The following is a 17,878-nucleotide window of genomic DNA, read 5'->3' as shown; positions in this document are numbered from 1 at the left end:
GCAAGATGGCGGCCACCCAGAGAAAAGCCGCGGAGGCCAGTGAACGCACTTCCGGCCCCGCCCCCTCGCCGCGACGCACCTTGCGCCCCGCCCCGTGGGCACGGCGGCGTGATGCGTCGTTGCCATGGCAGCGGACTGGGCGCCCCGCTAAGGGTTCAAGGGATCCTAGGGGCCGCCGGCGCTCTTGGGGAGGTTCTGTGAGGCGACTAAGCACAGAGCTGAGGCTGCGACGCCGGAGACAGGTGAGCCACTCTATATCATCCGCCGAACTCCCCTCCTGATCCTGGCCGGTTCCTTGCTCCCTGCGACCCGCACCTTCCAAGCCCCCGCCTCAGTCTTCCTGCTTGGCCTGTCGTTTTGAAGAATTCTCCCATTAGACTCGTTGCCGTCGGGTCCAACCTAACTACACCTTTAGCTCCCTTTTTTTTTCTGTTCAGCATCACCTTCTCCGGATCCCTGTTTACAGAGTTCAAGTCCACAATTCCCTAGGGTCTTCCCCCTCCCGCCCCAACTGGCCTCTTTTCTAGGCCGCTCCCTGCAAATTATGCTTCTCGCTTCTGGAGATGCGCCTACCTTCGCCTGCTTTCCGCTTTTCGCGAGTTTCTCTTGGTCCGCATCTCCTCTCCCAACTTTGGGAGGACTCTGAGCCCCTCCTGCCTTTGCTTACCTGTAGCCTGTTTATTTCATTGTTATTAATGTAGACTAGGGACATTTATTTACTGCAAGCTAGATCCTGTGTCAAACAATGGGTCACACCGTTACCATTTACTCCTTAGAGCAAACTGATGAAGACCATCCATACACAGGCCAGTTTTCTCTACTGATCTGATGTTTATTATTATGTTTTCACTGTCACTTTCATGTCCCAAGGGATCCAGGCTGTAGCTATCTCAGAGATTGGTCAGAGATTGGCAGTTGCCATCTAGGTGGTTTCAGAGTTTCAGAAATCTTTTCTTGGTGGGGACTGAATCTCAGTAGACATACTGGCTGGAAAATAAGCATGGCCTTCAGCCATATTAGTTGCTTGAGAAAGGGAGGCTCAAAGGATGAATGAAGAAAAGGAAAGGCTCCTACCCGTCTTTCGGATTCAGAAAGATTCAAACGTTATTAGCTGTAGCCCCTATAATGGTAATGTTGGTTCCATTAGAGCCATCATCTGTGTGGTCACAGGTGCGGTTCTGAGCTCGTGGCTTAAGGTTGATCGCTATTCAAGATCTAGGAATTACAGAGAAAGCCACGTCATCTGCTCTTTCACTTGTGACACCCACCTTTAGTGCTTCCCGCACTATGAATGTGCATAAGCTCTGTTTTTTAAAAGAATCAATAGAAAGTTAACCTGGGATAGTCTATGTGCATAAAAGTTTCTGATGCTGACGATTGGCCCAGGACTGCATACATATTAAGCGAACACCCTACTATCAAGTATAATTTCTGCTTAACTTTGAATGGTCTTGATGTTTTGACCCAGACTCTCATGAAATTGATATCCATGTAAACAGATCAATAGTTTTGGCACTCAGGAGTCTAAAGATTGTTTGTCTTGTTTCCTTCATGTCCTTTCCAGGAGGTTCCACTTTGTTGTTGATTTCCCCCTTGTCTCTACTTCATTCCGTGGGGACATAATCTCTTGGGCTGCGCCATCTCACCAGAGGCAGTTGCCAAGTCAACACATGGGAGCTATGAGTCAAATGTGTTGTTTGTATGTGAGTGTTATTCCTTGTAGGGAGACTCAGATAGCCCTCCCTCCCTCCCCAGTTTTACTTTTTAGCCCAGGCTGGCCTTGAACTTGCATTCGTCCTGCTTTAGCCTCCTGTGTCACCATGCCCTGCCTGACCCTAGCATGCAGTAGATGCTCAATCTCATTATTGATGAACACAGAATTTTCCTTTACACTGTACAGTGACCACTAGGCAGCCCCATGTGGCTTTCAAATATTTGAAACAGGCCCAAGAGTGGTGGCAAACATCTTTAATCCCAGCACTTGAGAAGCAGAGGCAGGTAGATAGATCTCTGTAAGCTTGAGGCCAGCCTGGTCTATATAGTGAGTCAGACTATATAGTGAGTGAGGACAGCCAGAGCTATGTAAAGAGACACTGTCTCAAAACACAATAATAATAATAATAATAATAATAATAATAATAATAATAATAATAATAATAATAATAATAAAAAACAAAAATAAAATACTCCCTGGTACAAATTGGGGTGTACCATAAGCACTTGGCTTTGTGGCTTAATAAATTTAAACAAAGTTTAAGAGCTTGGGATGTAGTTCAGTTGGTACAGTGTTTACCTAGCATGCACAAAATCCTGAGTGCTATCCCCAACACCACTTGTAGAATATGATGGTGCATACCTGTAATTAATACAGCACTTGGGAAGTACAGGCATAAGGATAGGAACTTGAAAGTCATCTTCCTCAAGGTCAAGGCCAGCCAGGGATATATAAAACTGTCTTTTGTTTGTTTTTTGAGACAGGATTTCTCTGTATAATAGCCCTGGCTGTTCTGAAACTTACTTTGTAGACCAGACTGGCTTCAACTCCCAAAGATACTCCTGCCTCTGCCTGCCCTCCCCCATACTGAAATTAAAGGCATGCCCAGCACAAGACTACCTTGCTCTTTCAGATGACCCAACCCAAATTCAATTCCAAGCACTCATGCCAGGGGGCTGAGCTGCCTGTAACATCACCTCCAGGGGATGGAACATCTGTAGGCTTCCATGGGCTTTCACAAGCAACACACACACACACACACACACACACACACACACACACACACTGCATTAAAAATAAATAAAATAAATAGTTAGATGTGGTGTTACACCTTTAATCCCAATACTCAGGAGGCAGAGGCAGACAGATCTTTATGAGTTCAAGGTTAGCCTGGTCTGTGTAGTGAGTTTCAGGACAGCTAGAGCTACGTAGTGAGAACCTGTCTAAATAAATAAATAATTTGTTTGTTTGCTTGTTTGTTTTTGTTTTTCATTTTGTAGACCAGGGTGGCCTCAAACTCACAGAAACCCTGCCTGCCTCTGTCTCCTGAGTGCTGGGATTAAACACATGTGCCACCACACCCAGCTTAAAAGTTTTCATTTCATATTGACTTCATGATGAAATAATGTTTGTAGTAATTTATGCAAGATAAAGTTAAAGTTTCCAACCATGTTCATAGCAGCCTTATTCATAATAACCAGAACATGGAAACAGCCTAAGTGTCCCTCAGTAGAAGAATGGATAAAGAAACTGTGGTACATATACACTATGGAATACTACTCAGCTATTAAAAACAAGGAATTCCAGAAATTTGTGGACAAATGGATTGAACTAGAAATGATCATAATGAGTGAGTTAACCTAGAAGCAGAAAGACTCAAATGGTATATACTCACTTATATCTGCATACTAGCCCAAGGGGCATGGCCCATGAAAGCCTTCACTTACCAGGAAACTGTGACAGAGGGGAAGACATTCTATTGGGACTCTAGATGAGAGAAGCATGGATGAATAGCAAAGTAGAAGGATCCAGAGGGTCCTAGAAACCTACAAGTAGAACATTATGATAGGCAGATTTGGGCCCAGGGGTCCCGCTCAAACTAAGGCACCAGCCAAGGACAATACAGGCGGTAAACTTTAAACCCCTACCCAGATCTAGCCAATGGACAGAACATTCTCCACAGTTTAGTGGAGAGTGGGGTATGACTTTCACACGAACTCTGGTGCCTCATATTTGACCATGTCCCCTGGAGGGGGAGACCTGGTGACACTCAGAGGAAGGATAGCAGGTTACCAAGAAGAGACTTGATACCCTATGAGCATATACAGGGGGAGGAAGTCCCCCTCAGTCACAGTCATAGGGCAGGGGAATAAGGGGAAAAAATGGGAGGATACAAGGGATGAGATAACCATTGAGATGTAACAAGAATAAATTAATAAAAAAATTTTAAAAAATAATAAAGTTAAAGTTTCTTTTTAGTGTTTATTGTACTCCCTTTCAAAAAGATTTATTTGGGGGGCTGGAGAGATGGCTCACAACCAAAAAGATTTATTTATACTTATGTGTATGGGTGTTTTGCCTGAAGGCATGTCTGGCTACCATATTTGTACAGTGCCTACAGAGATAAAACACGGCACCACATCATCTAGAGGTAGAGTTACAAAGAGATGGTTGTGGAGCTGAGAACCAACCTGGGTCCTCCATAAAAGAACCATCTCTCCAGCTTTCTTTTTAGACCTTTTGATATAGTTTAGGAGAGGGAAAGTAGTATTTCAAGTTACTCATCACAAGGTTTATGACTGAGGTCCCTAAAACTAATAAGACATATGTTAAAAGGAAGGAAGGAAGGAAGGAAGGAAGGAAGGAAGGAAAATAAGAAAAGCAGGGTCAAGTGCACATACCTTTAATCCCAAGACTTAGGAGGCAGAGACAGGTAGATTTCTGAGTTGGAAGACAGACTAGTCTAAAAAAAAAGACAGAAAAGCATAAAAATGTATTTTGTAAAAGTTTTTCTGTGAGGGTTGTAAGTTAACTCAGAGGTTACTGGTTGCTCTTGCAAAGGACACAGGTCTAGTTCTTAGCACCTGCACGAAGCTCACAACCATTGGCAACTCCAGCTCTAGAGGATATGATGTCCTCTTCTGACTTCAGAAGGCACCAGGTCTGCACAGGATACCCTTGCATGCAGGCAGGCAAAGCATTCATTAATATAAAATATAATAAATAACTTAAACATTCAAATGTTTTATCTTAGTTACTATTTACTGGTGCAAAGAGACACCATGAGCAAGGCAGCTTATAGAAGGATGCATTTAACTGAAGGCTTGCTTACAGGGACGAATCCATGATGATCATGGTGGGAATCACAGTGGCAGGCAGGCAGGCAGCAGGCAGCAGGCAGCAGGCAGGCAAGCAAGCAGGCAGCAGGCAGGCAGGCAGACAGGCATGGTGTTGGAGGAGTAGCTGAGAATTCACATCTGATCTGAAAGATGCAGGCACGGAGAGAGATGGACGCTAGACCTTTTGAAACCTCAAAGCCCACATCCAGTGACACACCCCCCCCACAAGGCCACACCCCCTAATCCTTCCCAAACAGTTCCACTAACTGGGAACCAAACATTCACACATATAAGCCTATGGGGGCCATTCTCATTCAAACCATCACATGATTTAAAATAAATAAGTAAATAAAATTTTATGTTTTGGAACTTTCAGAAACAAAGACCCCAATGACACCAGGAAATCTTTGTAGTTTTATGAACAGTCATTCAAAAAATATCACTGGAGCTGGTCATAATGGTGCACACCTTTAATCCCAGCACTTGGGAGGCAGAGGCAGGCAGATTGATGTGAGTTCAAGGCCAGCCTCTACAAAGTGAGTCCAGGACACCCAAGGCTACACAGAGAAACCCTGTCTCAAAAAAACCAAAACAAACAACAACAAAAAATATAACCAGAGGATAAAAGTATGTGCTTTAACAGTACTAGAGAGGGGAAACTTAAGACATCTTTTCTTGTTGCTTAAAAGGGGAAAGATTCATTTTTGGCTGTCTGGTTTAGAGACTCAAGTCCCTTGTTGATGCTGGCCTGGTGGTGACACAAACACATTGGTGGCAGGAACATGTGGAGGCAGAACTTCTTCACCTCTTGGAAGATAGGAAGCAGAGAGTAACAGCAGAGCAAGGGCCAGGGCAAGGCACAGCCCTCCTTCCAACCACACCCCACCTTCTACTTTCTTTCTTTCTTTCTTTTTTTTTTTTTTTGGTTTTTCGAGACAGAGTTTCTCTGTGTAGCCTAGGCTGTCCTAGACTCGCTTTGTAGACCTGGCTGGCCTCGAACTCACAGCGATCCGCCTGCCTCTGCCTCCCGAGTGCTGGGATTAAAGGCATGCGCCACCACGCCCGGCTATCCTTCTACTTTCTACTACCTCCCAGTGATGCCAACATAGTATGCACCTATGAGGCCACGAACCCATTGACTATATCAAAACCTTCAAGAGCCAGTCACCTCCCCAAAGCTCATCAGTGGGCAGCCAAGCTACCAATATACAAGCCTGTGGGAAGCAAGTCACATTGAAACCTGCTTCCTATTATAAAATGTATTGATGTGCGCACACACACATGCATCTGTCATAGTGTGTGTGTGGCGGTCAGCGGATGTGCTCCTTGTACCATCTGAGTTCTAAGACTTGAACTCTGGTTGTCAGCCTTGTGTGGCAAGTGTTTTACCTACTGAGCCATCATACTGGCTGCAGACTTTTCTTTCCAGTCTCCTGTGACATTCCTTACCAACCAGATTTTCTACAGGATGCTTAGCATATGAGGTCGTCAATGAAGGAGGGAGGGGAGTCAGAGTTCCGGAGTTTTACAGCCTTTTTCAAGGAAGGGGGAGGGGAAAGCGGCCTTTGTGCTTCTGCAGTTTTCCAGTTCCCAAGCCCCAATTCCTAGTGCTATACTTCTTTTGCACACAGTTGCTCTAGAAGCAGCACGGCCTAAGCATGAAAGAAATATGCTAGACTGAAACTTCCTGCTGCCTGAGTGACGTCTCTGGGTTCCAGTTCTTCCTCTTCCATATGAAAGGGACAGGTTTGGGGAAGCAGCACTGCTGGAGTGTACCCACCGTGGTCAGGCTGAAGGTGTGCACGGTCTGCAGTCTTTTCCTCATCCCTGTCCTCGAGCCTGGGACATTTCTTCTTCTTGCCTCTTGCCGGCTCCCACCCAATCTCCTAGGAAGCCCTCCTGACTGTGTGCTCACTCACTCTCTTGTGCATCCATTCCTAGGGATGGGAGGGCCGCTTGCGGCCAGCACTGTACCTGAACCAGGAAGCCAGGAGCCAGAAAGCCAGGCACCTGCAAGAGCCCCAAGCCTTACAGCCTAGCTCACAAACAGAACATAGTCCCTCACTACAGCTTCATGGGCAAACATCTGTGAGAGGTAAGGGCAGAACTAGTCCTCCAGGAAATGCAGAGTCCACCTCAGATCCCAGCAGCACCCTGGGTTTCTCTGAGTTTCCCAGTGCCTTTGGGCCCAGGCTGGTCCTCAAGTCTCAGACTTGGTGACCGGGTCCTGCAGTGATGAGCTCCAAGGGCACAGTCCACAGGATTACAGGGGTGGAGTGAGAGCAGGGTGTGGGGAGGGCCCTAGCATTCCCTGTTATGCTGAAGCTACAATGTGCTTTGCTTGTGTCAGAGAGGAGATCAGGTGCCTGATCTAGCATGGCTCCTGACTTGGACCTGGCTGGGAGCAGAGATGGAATGAAGAAAATACAGACCCAAAGAAAAGCTGGGTTGGGTAGAGAAGCCACAGCATCTCAGAAGCAGAGTGTGTTTGTTGTATAGAGTTGGACAGGGAGGAAAGGCTCGGCATACAGCTGAACAAGGACGCAGAGTTTATGGTGTACAGCTGGATTGAGGAGACAGGCTTAGCTAATCTTGGTAGGTGCAGTCTCGGTAGGGAGCAGTCTTCAGGCTATGAACATCCAGGGCAGGGGTAGTGGGGAGCAGTGGTGGTAGACACAGTCTGACTGCACTGTCAACATTTGTACTCAGTACCCCAGGGAAGGCTTTGCCACTTCCCTCTGGAGCCCTTGCTATTGCTGTGCCCATGTCAATAGCATACATGTATTCAGGACTTCATGCATTCATGGCTTCCTCTATTCCCTACAGGTAGGAGACTTACACCTGTTCCTATACAGCCAGTGAGGCCTGGGGCATGCAGGTTCACAGGAAGTAGGGTAGCCACAGGAATGAGCAGGTGAAAGGGGGCCGGCTGACTGAGACATCCAGAACCAGGTTCTAAAGGCCCCAGCACTCAAGATTTCTCCCTTAAAATCAGAGGTGGGTTTTGGATGTGGAACACCTAGACAGGTCAGGAGTTTTATAAGGTTCTCCTGGCAGTAGCCACAGCACTTTGGCTGGCCATGGCTCCTCTCTCAACTCCAGGAGCTGTGGGGATGGCACACCTGCTAGGCAGCCAGGCTTGCATGGATAGCCTGCGCCAGGACCTCACCGACCTGCAGGGCACCATTGTGGATGTGTTCTCCCGTGCTGGGCCCGTGCGCTTCCCCTCCTGGAAGTTCCCTGACCGTGTAGCCTGTGACCTTGACATGGTGGCACTTCTGGAGCACTATGACCACGTGCCAGGGGACCCTGAGTTCACCCAGTTGTCCCACGCTGTGCTGCTGGAGCTGGTCATTGACAGGTGAGGTCTGGACCAAACCTGCACATCTAGACATGCTGAAACCTGCCCCTCACACCAGTAGCAACTGCAGGAGTGCTTCTGGAGGTGCTGACAACTTAGGTAACAACAGTCAACTGTGGGCTGGGTGTACTGGTCAGGGACCACAAGTCAGGCCCCTCGAGTAACTCCGCTTTTAGCTCTGTGCTGTGTTGTGCTGCCCTATCCTGTTTGCCTTGCAGAGTCTTGCCCTTATCCCCACTCTGCCCGATGCTGTTGATCCCCACAACACCACAGTTCTGCCTGCTACCACCTCAGGGCTCTGTGTGTCAGGAACGCTCCCACTCCTGCATTGCCATCTCCAGCCCAGGCTCGCCATCTTGTGAGCTGTGCTCCCTCTATGCATCACAAGACCAGAAATGGGAGGTGTCTTTCCTACCCCTGGCCCTGCTAGGAAGAGGCCAGTTACCTCTGGGTCACCCCACCATCTCTACACTGTCACCAAAGTTTCCTTGTGAGAACCACAACCCAGGCTTCTGGCAGTGAAAAACCGTCCATGCCAATAAAGCTGTAGGGGACCAGTGGGCATCAGAAATGTTGAGGGTGATCTACTTGGAGACGGAGAAGGCCTGGAGGAGCTCTGGGTGCAAGCAGTGTTTGTACCCTCTACAGGGCTGGTGGCTGTGAGTACAGAGCACTTCCGCTCTCAGAGCACCATACTGTTGCTCATCTAGGCCTGCCCTGCCAACCCCTTCCTGCTCTGGCAGAGCACCCCTCACCCACCAAGGCCCAGTCATTCACCCCCTTCCTGTAAAAGCTGTTGCTGACACACTTTCTCCCCCACCCCCATCCCCACTCCCCGGGGCTATGCTCTGTCCACTTCTGAGGCAGTATTGGCTTCCTTTGTGTGTAAGCAACTCCCGCCAGAAGCAGCTGACTCTAAGCTCAGCCTGGGAACCCTAGAATGAAGGGCATGGCCTCTAGCCAACAGTGTAGCATTTTGAGGTGCTGGGGGCATGTCAATAGTGGGACCATGGCGAAGGGTACATCTATCCCAGCATCTCCCACCACAGGGAGCTATCTGAGAGCACAGACTGCTCCCCAGTGTGCTGTCCACATGGCCTACAGGGCTGGCCACCCCCACCTCATCCCCTCCTACAGCAACATAAGTTCACTTCCCTTCCTGGCGTGTGTTACAAACATAAAATTCAGCCTTTAAGTGAGTCTTGGCCATGAAAATGCATGTTTTCCAACACCCAATTCCCCTAATATTAGGGGACTTGGAGGTTAACATAAAGAGATGTAGCTGGCCTCATCCCAAATCAGTTGTCACTGAGGCTGCTAAGCTAAGGAAGCACCCCTGACTGCGAGCAGGAAAACATGCCCCTGCTCTGCCCTGCCCTGCTGACCCAGTGACTTTGGGGTGCTCTTGTTACTTAGAGGTCTCAGTTTAGTTCTGTCATCTGTAAGAGAAAGGCAGTTTGCTGGAACTTGCCGAGCCTGGCTGCTTACCTCTGCCCCTTGGTCAACTGGAGAGAAACAGAAAGCACTGCCATGCAGAAGGCCACAGGAGGGCACCTTTGGGAGATGGGCCCTGGGTTGAGCATGAGGCTGACTGGACTCTCTCTAGGCTCTTGATGTCCAGGTCAATCCCCCAGAGCTCAAGGCCCCCACCCCTAGTTGTATAAAGACTGTATCAGTGCCAGCCATGGCCCCAGACCACCCTAGCAACTCTGCCCACAGGCTCTTGCTGTTGCTTCAGAGCTGCGCCAGCTACATGGAAAACCTCAGTTTGGAGCAGATGATGCCTCCTGCCCGGGCTGCAGGACCATGCATGTCTGTGGGGCTCACAGTCCGGCGCTTCTGGAGCAACCTGTCAAGGCTGGGTATGCTCTACCAGCAGGCAGTCCCCCAGGTGGGTCACCGGCCCTCACTTTACTCACCTTCACACACTGTTACAGGTTTACCTTCTTACCACACCACTGCGTGCAGCACATCCTTCGCTGGCTCCCCACTGTCCACCTGGAGCATTCGAACTCTAGAGCCTCCCATTCGAGGCCCATGGGCTTGGCAGTTAAGAAAGCAGGCCTTGAGGGCCATGTCTGGCTCCCTGGCTTTGCCATTTACACAGTGGGACTTTGGAAAATGCCTTCCCACTTGGAACCTCAGTTTGTTCATCTATACAATGGGTTTTATATGAGCCCCATTTGATAACAGGGTAATCTCACAATCCTCACAGTCACCCACCCAGTGAGAAAAGACACTGTCATTGTGAGGGAGAGGGGTCTAAAACAGAGTGGCTATAGTGGCATGGGAGCAAGCAAGCACCCAGTAACAATCAGCTGTAACTGCCGCCAGTACCCTCTCAGTTCCCTACACATTTAACCATGTAAAGCCTAAGGTTGGATCAGGGCGAGCAGAAAAGAGGCCAGGGCTCAGAAAAAGGAGAAGGTTCTCTGATTTATGCGAGTGTCACATAACATCTAGAGATCTGAGCATCGGACAAGGCTGCCACCAACATCTCCGGGAACTGGTTACCTTCCTGCCTATCGCTCTCACCTTCTTCCCTTTCTTTTTCTGACCCCAGAAAAGAGCAAACCAAGGGGAGATGCCCACCAGCAAGCCTACGGCTAAGGGAGAACCATCCAGGAGCCCTGAATGTATGACTGCCAAGTTCATCAAGCCCCCCTCCCCGGTGCCAGGCTTGCCTCTGATCTGCCCAGGGCTGCAGAGCATCCCCATCAGAGTCTCCCTGCGGAGCCCAGCTGGGGCCTCTGAGAAGACCAAGAGCATCCACTCCCAGACCATTGAGACAGCCTTGGTGCCCTGTGATGCTTGCACCAGTGTCCAGGGCAGCCTGTGGGAGGTGGGCAAGGTGGTTATCAGCCTGTGTCAGAGCCAAAACCTGCCTTCGTCCTTGGGCCAGTTCCAGAAGTTGGTGCAGGACAGCATGGGACTTAAGCCACTGCCAGCTGCCACCATGGGCCACTGGGCAGCAGAGCAAAGCAAAGATCTGACTCGTCTCAATAAGCACATGGGGACCCTCACCCAACTTGTTGGGCCCCTCAGGACCCAGCTGGAAGAGGCTGAAGGACAGAAGGATGGACTGAGGAAGCAGGTGGGCAAGCTGGAGCAAGCCCTGGTGCAGGAGCAGGAAGAGCGGCAGCGGCAGACAGAGGAGGCAGAGCAGAACCTGGCCAAGTGTGAGCGTGACAGGCAACAGCTGCTCACAGGTCTACTCCCCAGGCCCAGACATTGGCATGACCTTAAAATGACCATCCCTCCTCCCCCTCAGAGCCTAGGCTTTGAGATCCAATAGCTGCATGGAAGAACCCAGGCTGGGAGATGGGCAGGGGTTCCAGGAAAGGAAGGCAGCAGGAAGGGTGTAGACATCTGGCTGGTAACACTGGACAGGTGGAGCTCTGGGCCCTTAGGGAGTATCTGGAGGCTTGACTAGCACCCCAGCCTCAGACCTGTCCCATCAGAAGGGAAGAGGGCTGGGCTGTTACTCTGACCTTCACTCCAGGTGGATACTAAAGGCACCTGCAGGGAGCTCACCCCCACCATACCCCCATATCTCTGCCTCAACAGAACAGCCTCTTGGCTTGGGCAAAAGGAAGGTACCGGGGCCCACTGTTGCCAGGGTTAGGGCAAGAAATCACTGTCCTTCCTGAGTCTCACAATTACCTCCATGTAGAATGCTGGGTCTAGAGATACACAGGTAATGCAGCAGTCAGCCTGTGGCACATGCCAGGGCCCAAGGCCACCTAGGATTGCCCCAGGCCTCCCTTGACAACTCAAGCAGCCCCTGCACACGGGATGGTTGCCTCTACTCTACAGGGTGCATGGCTTAAAGGCCACAGGTCCAAGTGATCCTCTGAAAGGCCTCTCTCTTGGCTGCCATAGAAACATGTGACCTAAAGACAAAGGTGGCCACTCTGGAGGGAAACCTGAAGCAGCAGCAGAAGTCCATGCAGGCCATGGGTAAGAAGCCCCTTTGTGTGACCCTATCCACATGACCCGCTGATTGCGTAGCCAGACATGTACCTCTGTTTCCATTCTAAGCTTCTAGAACAAAGAGAGTGGGAACCATAGGAAAACGGTTCTGACTCTATACTTTGGTGATGGTCTGAGCTAGAGTCTCAGCGCCAGTGGACAGAAGGTGCCTTCTGTATTTCAGACCCACCTCATAGGGTCCAGAGCCCCATGTTGTGATCTGGACTTCATATCTGTGACGTGACCTCCCCTTCGTCCCAGCCAGAGGTGTTTTAGAGACTGTTACCCAGGGCTCTCTTACCTTTCCACTTTTGTACCTGCTCACTCAATCCTGCAGAGACAAAGGCCCGGCAGCTGGAGGAGGAAGGGGAGCGCAGGGTGGCAGCTGAGAAGCAGGTGCAACAGCTGGAGGAGCAGGTACAGCTGTTGGCAGGGCGGCTGGATGGGGCTGGCCAGCAGATCCGCTGGGCCAGCACAGAGCTGGACAAGGAGAAGGCCCGAGTCGACAGCATGGTCCGTCATCAGGAGGTGAGGTCCGCGATCCAGGCACTGGACTTCAGGCTCTGCAGCCCCTTTATCCTTACTCCCTGGCCCCCATCTTCTGAATGGAGAAATTTAGCATGGCAAGGTTAAGGCCCCAGGCCACACAGCTACCAAGGGGCAGAGCCATGTCTTTATATTCAATGGGTGCCAGGGTATTTGGGGCTCAGTGATATGGGCAGATGTGACACTGGAGACTTCATGAAAAGAATCCTGTTTGAGTGGGAACTGTATGACTGGGAAGAAGTTGGGTCATACAACTGCATTTCAAACAGTGGGTCCTGGTCCTGTCCTGACTGAATGCACATTCTGCCTGCTTCCTTCCTTCCGTAGTTTAACATCTGTGTTGTTGGACTCTGCAGCCAAACACAGCACAGAAGGTCGTGGACACCGCACTGCAGCTAGCCTCCTACATCCCAGGTGGCTAGTTTGGCCCCAGGATCCTTACATCTGGCCTGCCTATCCATTCCCATTTAGTCCTTGCAGGCCAAACAGAGGACCTTGCTACAGCAACTGGACTGTCTGGACCAGGAGCGGGAAGAGCTACGGGGAAATCTGGATGAAGCTGAGGCCCGGCAGGCTGAGATGGAGGAGCAGCTGCAGAGCCTCCAGAGCGATAAGGAACAGGGACAGTGCCAACTAAAGGCCCAGCAGGTGCAGTGGGATACTGTGAGAGAGGGCAGTCCTCTCACCCACTGAGTGTCCCTGGGCCTGTCCGCAGAGGCTTGGAGTCAAGTCTGAGTTTTTCTTTGCCCTCAGGAATTGCTGCAGAGCCTGCAGCAGGAGAAACAGGACCTGGAGCAGGTGACTACAGACCTGCAGCTGACCATCTCAGAGCTGCACCGGGAGCTAGAGGAGCTGAAGGGACGGGAGCGACTGCTGGTGACTTTCCCAGACCTGCACCAGCCAGCGGAGGCCCATATCCAAAGTAGGGGTCTCTGGGTACTGCTGAGGGTGGGGTGGGGCCTGGTAGGGCATGGAGCTTGGCTGGACTGGCCAGGGTTTGCTACTGTTCTCATCCTCAGCAAGAGGAGATGGGAGGCAGGGGGTGAGCTGTGCGGCTCTAGAGCCGTCATGAACCGCAAGTGTTTCATGTTCACCTCTCTGTAGAGCTGACACGGGCATCCAGAGGCCACGTGACTGCCCCTTTCACCCTTAGAATCCAGGTCTGTCTTCCTTCAGCACGTGCTCTTCACGTCACATGCCAGTCCTTGTCCAAGTTCCCCAGATTTCCTTTCCTGGTGTCATACACCATGGGGCCATTTTCAAGGACACAGCCCCAAATGTCCAGTATCCTGGACCCCATGGACAGAAGCACTGGGCACCTACGCTGGCACAGGCTTGTGTCAAGGGCTCTCTGTTCTCCCACCAGTGTTTCTAGTCTTCTAAGGTCCTGGGATGGGACCAGATTCCTCCCCAGAGCTGTCAGGAGCTCCTCTGTAGCTCAGATGGTCCAAGTGAGCCGTCCGTCACTCCTGAGCTCTAAGTGCCAGCCCCCTCTCCTGCCCACAACTGCCTTGTGAGATAGAGCAGGCTCGTGAGATGGAGCAGGACCCTCTTCTTTTAAAATTAAAACCCTTTTTGAGCATTTACTTTGTATGTTTGCACCTGCTACAGCCATGAGTGTGGCCAGAAGACAAATGTGGAAGTTGGTTCTCTCATTTTGCCATGTGGGTCCAGAGGTCCAGGGATCAAACTCAGGTGGTCAGGCATGGTGGCAAACATCCTTCTTTACCTGCTGAGCCATCTCACCAGCCCTACAAATTTTGTAAAAATTATTTTTTGTGTATGGATGTTTTAGCTACATGTGCATCTATGCTCTATGGTGCCTGAAAGCCTGAAGATGGGGCAGATCCTCTGGAACTGGAGTTACAGACAGCCATGTGGGTGCTGGGAATTGAACCCTGATCCTCTGGAAGAGCAGCTACTGCTCTTAATCACTGAGCCATTACTGCAGCCTAACAACTTCTTTATAAACTAGGAAACCGAGATCTAGCACAGGCAGCAACTTGCTCAGGTTTATAAAGCTGGGCGCTTTCGTCCATGAACCACACAGTGTAAAGAAGAACATGCATTGTGATTTTCTGTGAGTCAAATCCCAGTGTGCCTCTGGACAACATATGGTACCTTTGTCGGGCCAAATACAAGTGGCCTTGGATACACTCCATTCTTATTCTTTTTTTAATATTTATTTTATGTATATGAGTACACTGTCCTTATGCATACCAGAAGAGGGCATCGGATCCTCTTACAGATGGCTGTGAGCCACCATGTGGTTGCTTGGAATTGAACTCAGGACCTCTGGAAAAGCAACCAGTGCTCTTAACCACTGAGCCATCTCTCCACACACACACACCCTTTGTTATTTTTTCAAGACAGGGTTGCTCTGTGTAGCCTTGGCTGTCCTGGGCTTGCTTTGTAGATCAGGCTGGCCTCAAACTCAAGAAGTCTGCCTGCCTTTGCCTCCCTGAGTGCTGGGATTACAGGAGTGTGCCACTGCACCTAGCTTCCAATCTTTTTAAAAAATATTTATTTATATATTTTATGTATATGAGTGCTCTGTATGTATGTATGTATGTCTGCACACCAGAGGAGGGCATCAGATCCCATGATGGATGGTTGTGAGCCACCATGGTTGCTGGGGATTGAACTTAGGACCTTTGGAAGAGCAGCCAGTGCTAACTACTCAGTCATCTCTCCATCCCAAAGATCCATTGTTTTACTCAATATCCAAATCTGCAAGATCTAGGATTCACCTGGCTCTCAGATTCTAAAATGTAATGTCACCTTCACAGTAGGTAACAAGAAGGGAACAAAAGCCTCAGAAGGAAGACGTGATGGGGTGCCTGGGATGCTACCTGTCCCCATCCTCCAAGGTCCTGTCCAATTGAACACAAGAGGCAGACCCAGTGAGGTGGGACCCCAAATATGTCTCTGCAGACTCTGGCAATGTCACCCAAGACATGGAGAGGCAAGTGCAAGCCAATGATATCCGTATCCAGGTCCTACAGGAGGAGAACCGGCGGCTCCAGTCTATGCTGACCAAAATCCGAGAGGTGGCCCAACAGGGAGGCCTCAAGGTGAACCTCTTTGAAGGGGCTTGGGTATTTTATTTGGAAGTGGTTCCTACCAGGCAGGATTTGAGATTGTGCCATGAAAGCGTGCCTCATGGCATGTGACTTTAGGCCACACTTGAAAAACCTCTTCCATACATCAGAAGATATGAGACTATGAAAGATCAAGCCTTCCAGCCATCCCACTACAGCCTCTCATTCTTGTATGTCAAGAGTCAGTATATATTGCCGGCCCGAGGGTTTGCAGCTGAGGATGGCCCTCGGATGGCTTCCCAAGCCCTGTCTCTTAGTGAAGAGGACCTGTGGGTTTGGCTTGGGATTCTGCCTCCCTGTCTATCTTATGACACTCTCTGTAGGGTAGGGAGGGACTCCTGGGCCTGTTTGAGCTTGACCTTTTTTTGCAGATGGTCCCACAGGGCCAGCTCTGGTCCCCTCCCTACAAAGGCACCCAGGGGGCAACACCCCCAGCCCAGGCTCAGAATGCATCCTCAGGGTGAGTAAGGCTTTCCTTGAGGCTGGGCAGATGAGTATATATGGTCATAAGTGGTATGGTCCCCTTGATCATAGGGGATTTTGTGTTTCTGTCCTCCCTCAGGCCCACAGGCAGACGGCATTCTCCTGGCAACAGGACAAGCAGTACAGGCAAGACACATCCGGGCGGGCCCCGAGCATCCCCGTCTCGGCAGCCCTTCAGCTGGCCCAGCAAGTCCCCTTTGGAAGATGGAACCCATTCAGCCACCTGCACCCAGAACCCCATGCGGGCCTTGGCCAGGCTGAGGAGGAAACTCTCACCCAACAGAGGTCAGGCTGGTTTTTCATACCAGCCTGAGGAGCGTCCCATGTAGCCCGCAGCAGCAGTAGGGCTGAAGGGCAGGTGGCTAGCAACTCCTCACAGAATAAAAACCCCAGCCATCTGCCCGCACTGATCTTGGCTTCAGCGTGGCTGAGCTAGGGGAAAAGACCTTTCCTCTTTGTTGGGTAAGGACCTCTGTGATCCCACCATGTAGGTTGCTGGCCAATAGAGGCTTGGCACTGAGTGGGAGCTTCCTGTTTCCTTCCTGACAGATGCTGTGGGAGAGCACACTGAGGGCAGCACCTGGGCCAAGTGTCCCATAGAAAGGGCTGAGGGGTAATCCTGGATTCACTGACCAGCACTCAGGCTAGGGCTTGGGGTGCTAAGGTGCACCTGAAATAAGGAGCCAGAGGCCAGGAGCTTACTTCTGCCTCAGCAAGGTGGGCAGAGAAGAGCACTGCCTTTGCCTTCCACTCTGGCTCTGCATCTGTTCCTTTAGAACTACTCACAGGTCCCCCCCTAAGTCCTAGAGGTCAAAGGCCCCACAAAACCACTGGAGGAAAGTCCAGGCTTCTGGACACCTTGGCCAGCTGTGGTTTAATTAAGAATTAGACTTTGGGGTTCACCCAGTTCAAGACGCCATGAGCAAGGATTCTACCAGCCACACAATGTACACAGTGGCCATTTTTCTAAACAAGCCACTAGCCTGCTCCAGATTCTTACTGAGGTTCTAAGCTCACACTCTCCTAGCCTCTGGATGGCATTATTTATTGTGTGGTGAGGACGTCACCAGATAAGAGTGAAGAATCAATGGAAGCCACATACACAGTGAGCTAGCACTGCGAGGCCTCCCAAAGCTGCTTTTTTTTTTTTTTAAGTGGGGCTTTAAGATAGGGTTTCTCTATGTAGCCCTGGCTGTCCTGAAACTCACTCTGTAGACCAGGCTGGCCTCGAACTCACAGAAAGCCACCTGTCTTTACTTTCCAAGTGTTGAGATTAAAGGTGTGCACCACCACCACCTGGCCCAACTCTGCTTCTCAAAGGGATTCTGGAAGAAGCTGGATGTTCTGAGCCACTCCAGCAGGGGAGAGCCAGCCTTGGGCACAGCTCCCTAAGAGGCCATATCCAAATCCAGGAGTGAGGCTCTGGACTGCTGAGCATCCCAGGCCTCCTCTGACTCAACATTCGTTTATTAGCTCTCACTCCTGCCAGTCAGTAGGCCAGACCCTTCCCAGCTAGCTGACACATACCCTAGGGAGGTTGAAACAGGAGGATTCAGAGTTTGAGGCTAGCCTCTGCTATATT

General features: G+C 50.4%; 1 protein-coding gene across 4 annotated transcripts; it reads left to right on the top strand.

Moving 5' to 3' along the window:
- The first annotated feature begins 5 nt into the window (after nucleotides 1-5).
- On the top strand, nucleotides 6-17,110 carry Ccdc157 (coiled-coil domain containing 157). 4 transcript variants are annotated; one of them, XM_051165180.1, is made up of 12 exons: nucleotides 78-242; nucleotides 6,775-6,928; nucleotides 7,936-8,194; nucleotides 9,914-10,085; nucleotides 10,758-11,403; nucleotides 12,077-12,154; nucleotides 12,504-12,694; nucleotides 13,184-13,360; nucleotides 13,466-13,634; nucleotides 15,647-15,786; nucleotides 16,185-16,273; nucleotides 16,376-17,110. In XM_051165180.1, exons 3-12 carry the CDS (start codon nucleotides 7,947-7,949, stop codon nucleotides 16,623-16,625), a joined length of 2,160 nt encoding a protein of 719 aa, XP_051021137.1. In that variant the 5' UTR covers nucleotides 78-242; nucleotides 6,775-6,928; nucleotides 7,936-7,946; the 3' UTR covers nucleotides 16,626-17,110. The 4 variants fall into 4 exon arrangements, with proteins under 4 accessions (XP_051021138.1, XP_051021137.1, XP_051021135.1 ...); XM_051165178.1 differs by having other exon boundaries at nucleotides 7,894-8,194; XM_051165179.1 differs by lacking the exons at nucleotides 78-242; nucleotides 6,775-6,928 and having other exon boundaries at nucleotides 7,915-8,194; nucleotides 13,193-13,360.
- Nucleotides 17,111-17,878: the final 768 nt, after the last annotated feature.

This window comes from Acomys russatus, chromosome 22, assembly GCF_903995435.1.
Source record: "Acomys russatus chromosome 22, mAcoRus1.1, whole genome shotgun sequence".
NCBI classification, from domain to species: Eukaryota; Metazoa; Chordata; class Mammalia; order Rodentia; family Muridae; genus Acomys; species Acomys russatus.
The sequence above is the reverse complement of the archived record's forward strand: the minus strand, read 5'-3'. Positions and strand labels throughout refer to the sequence as shown.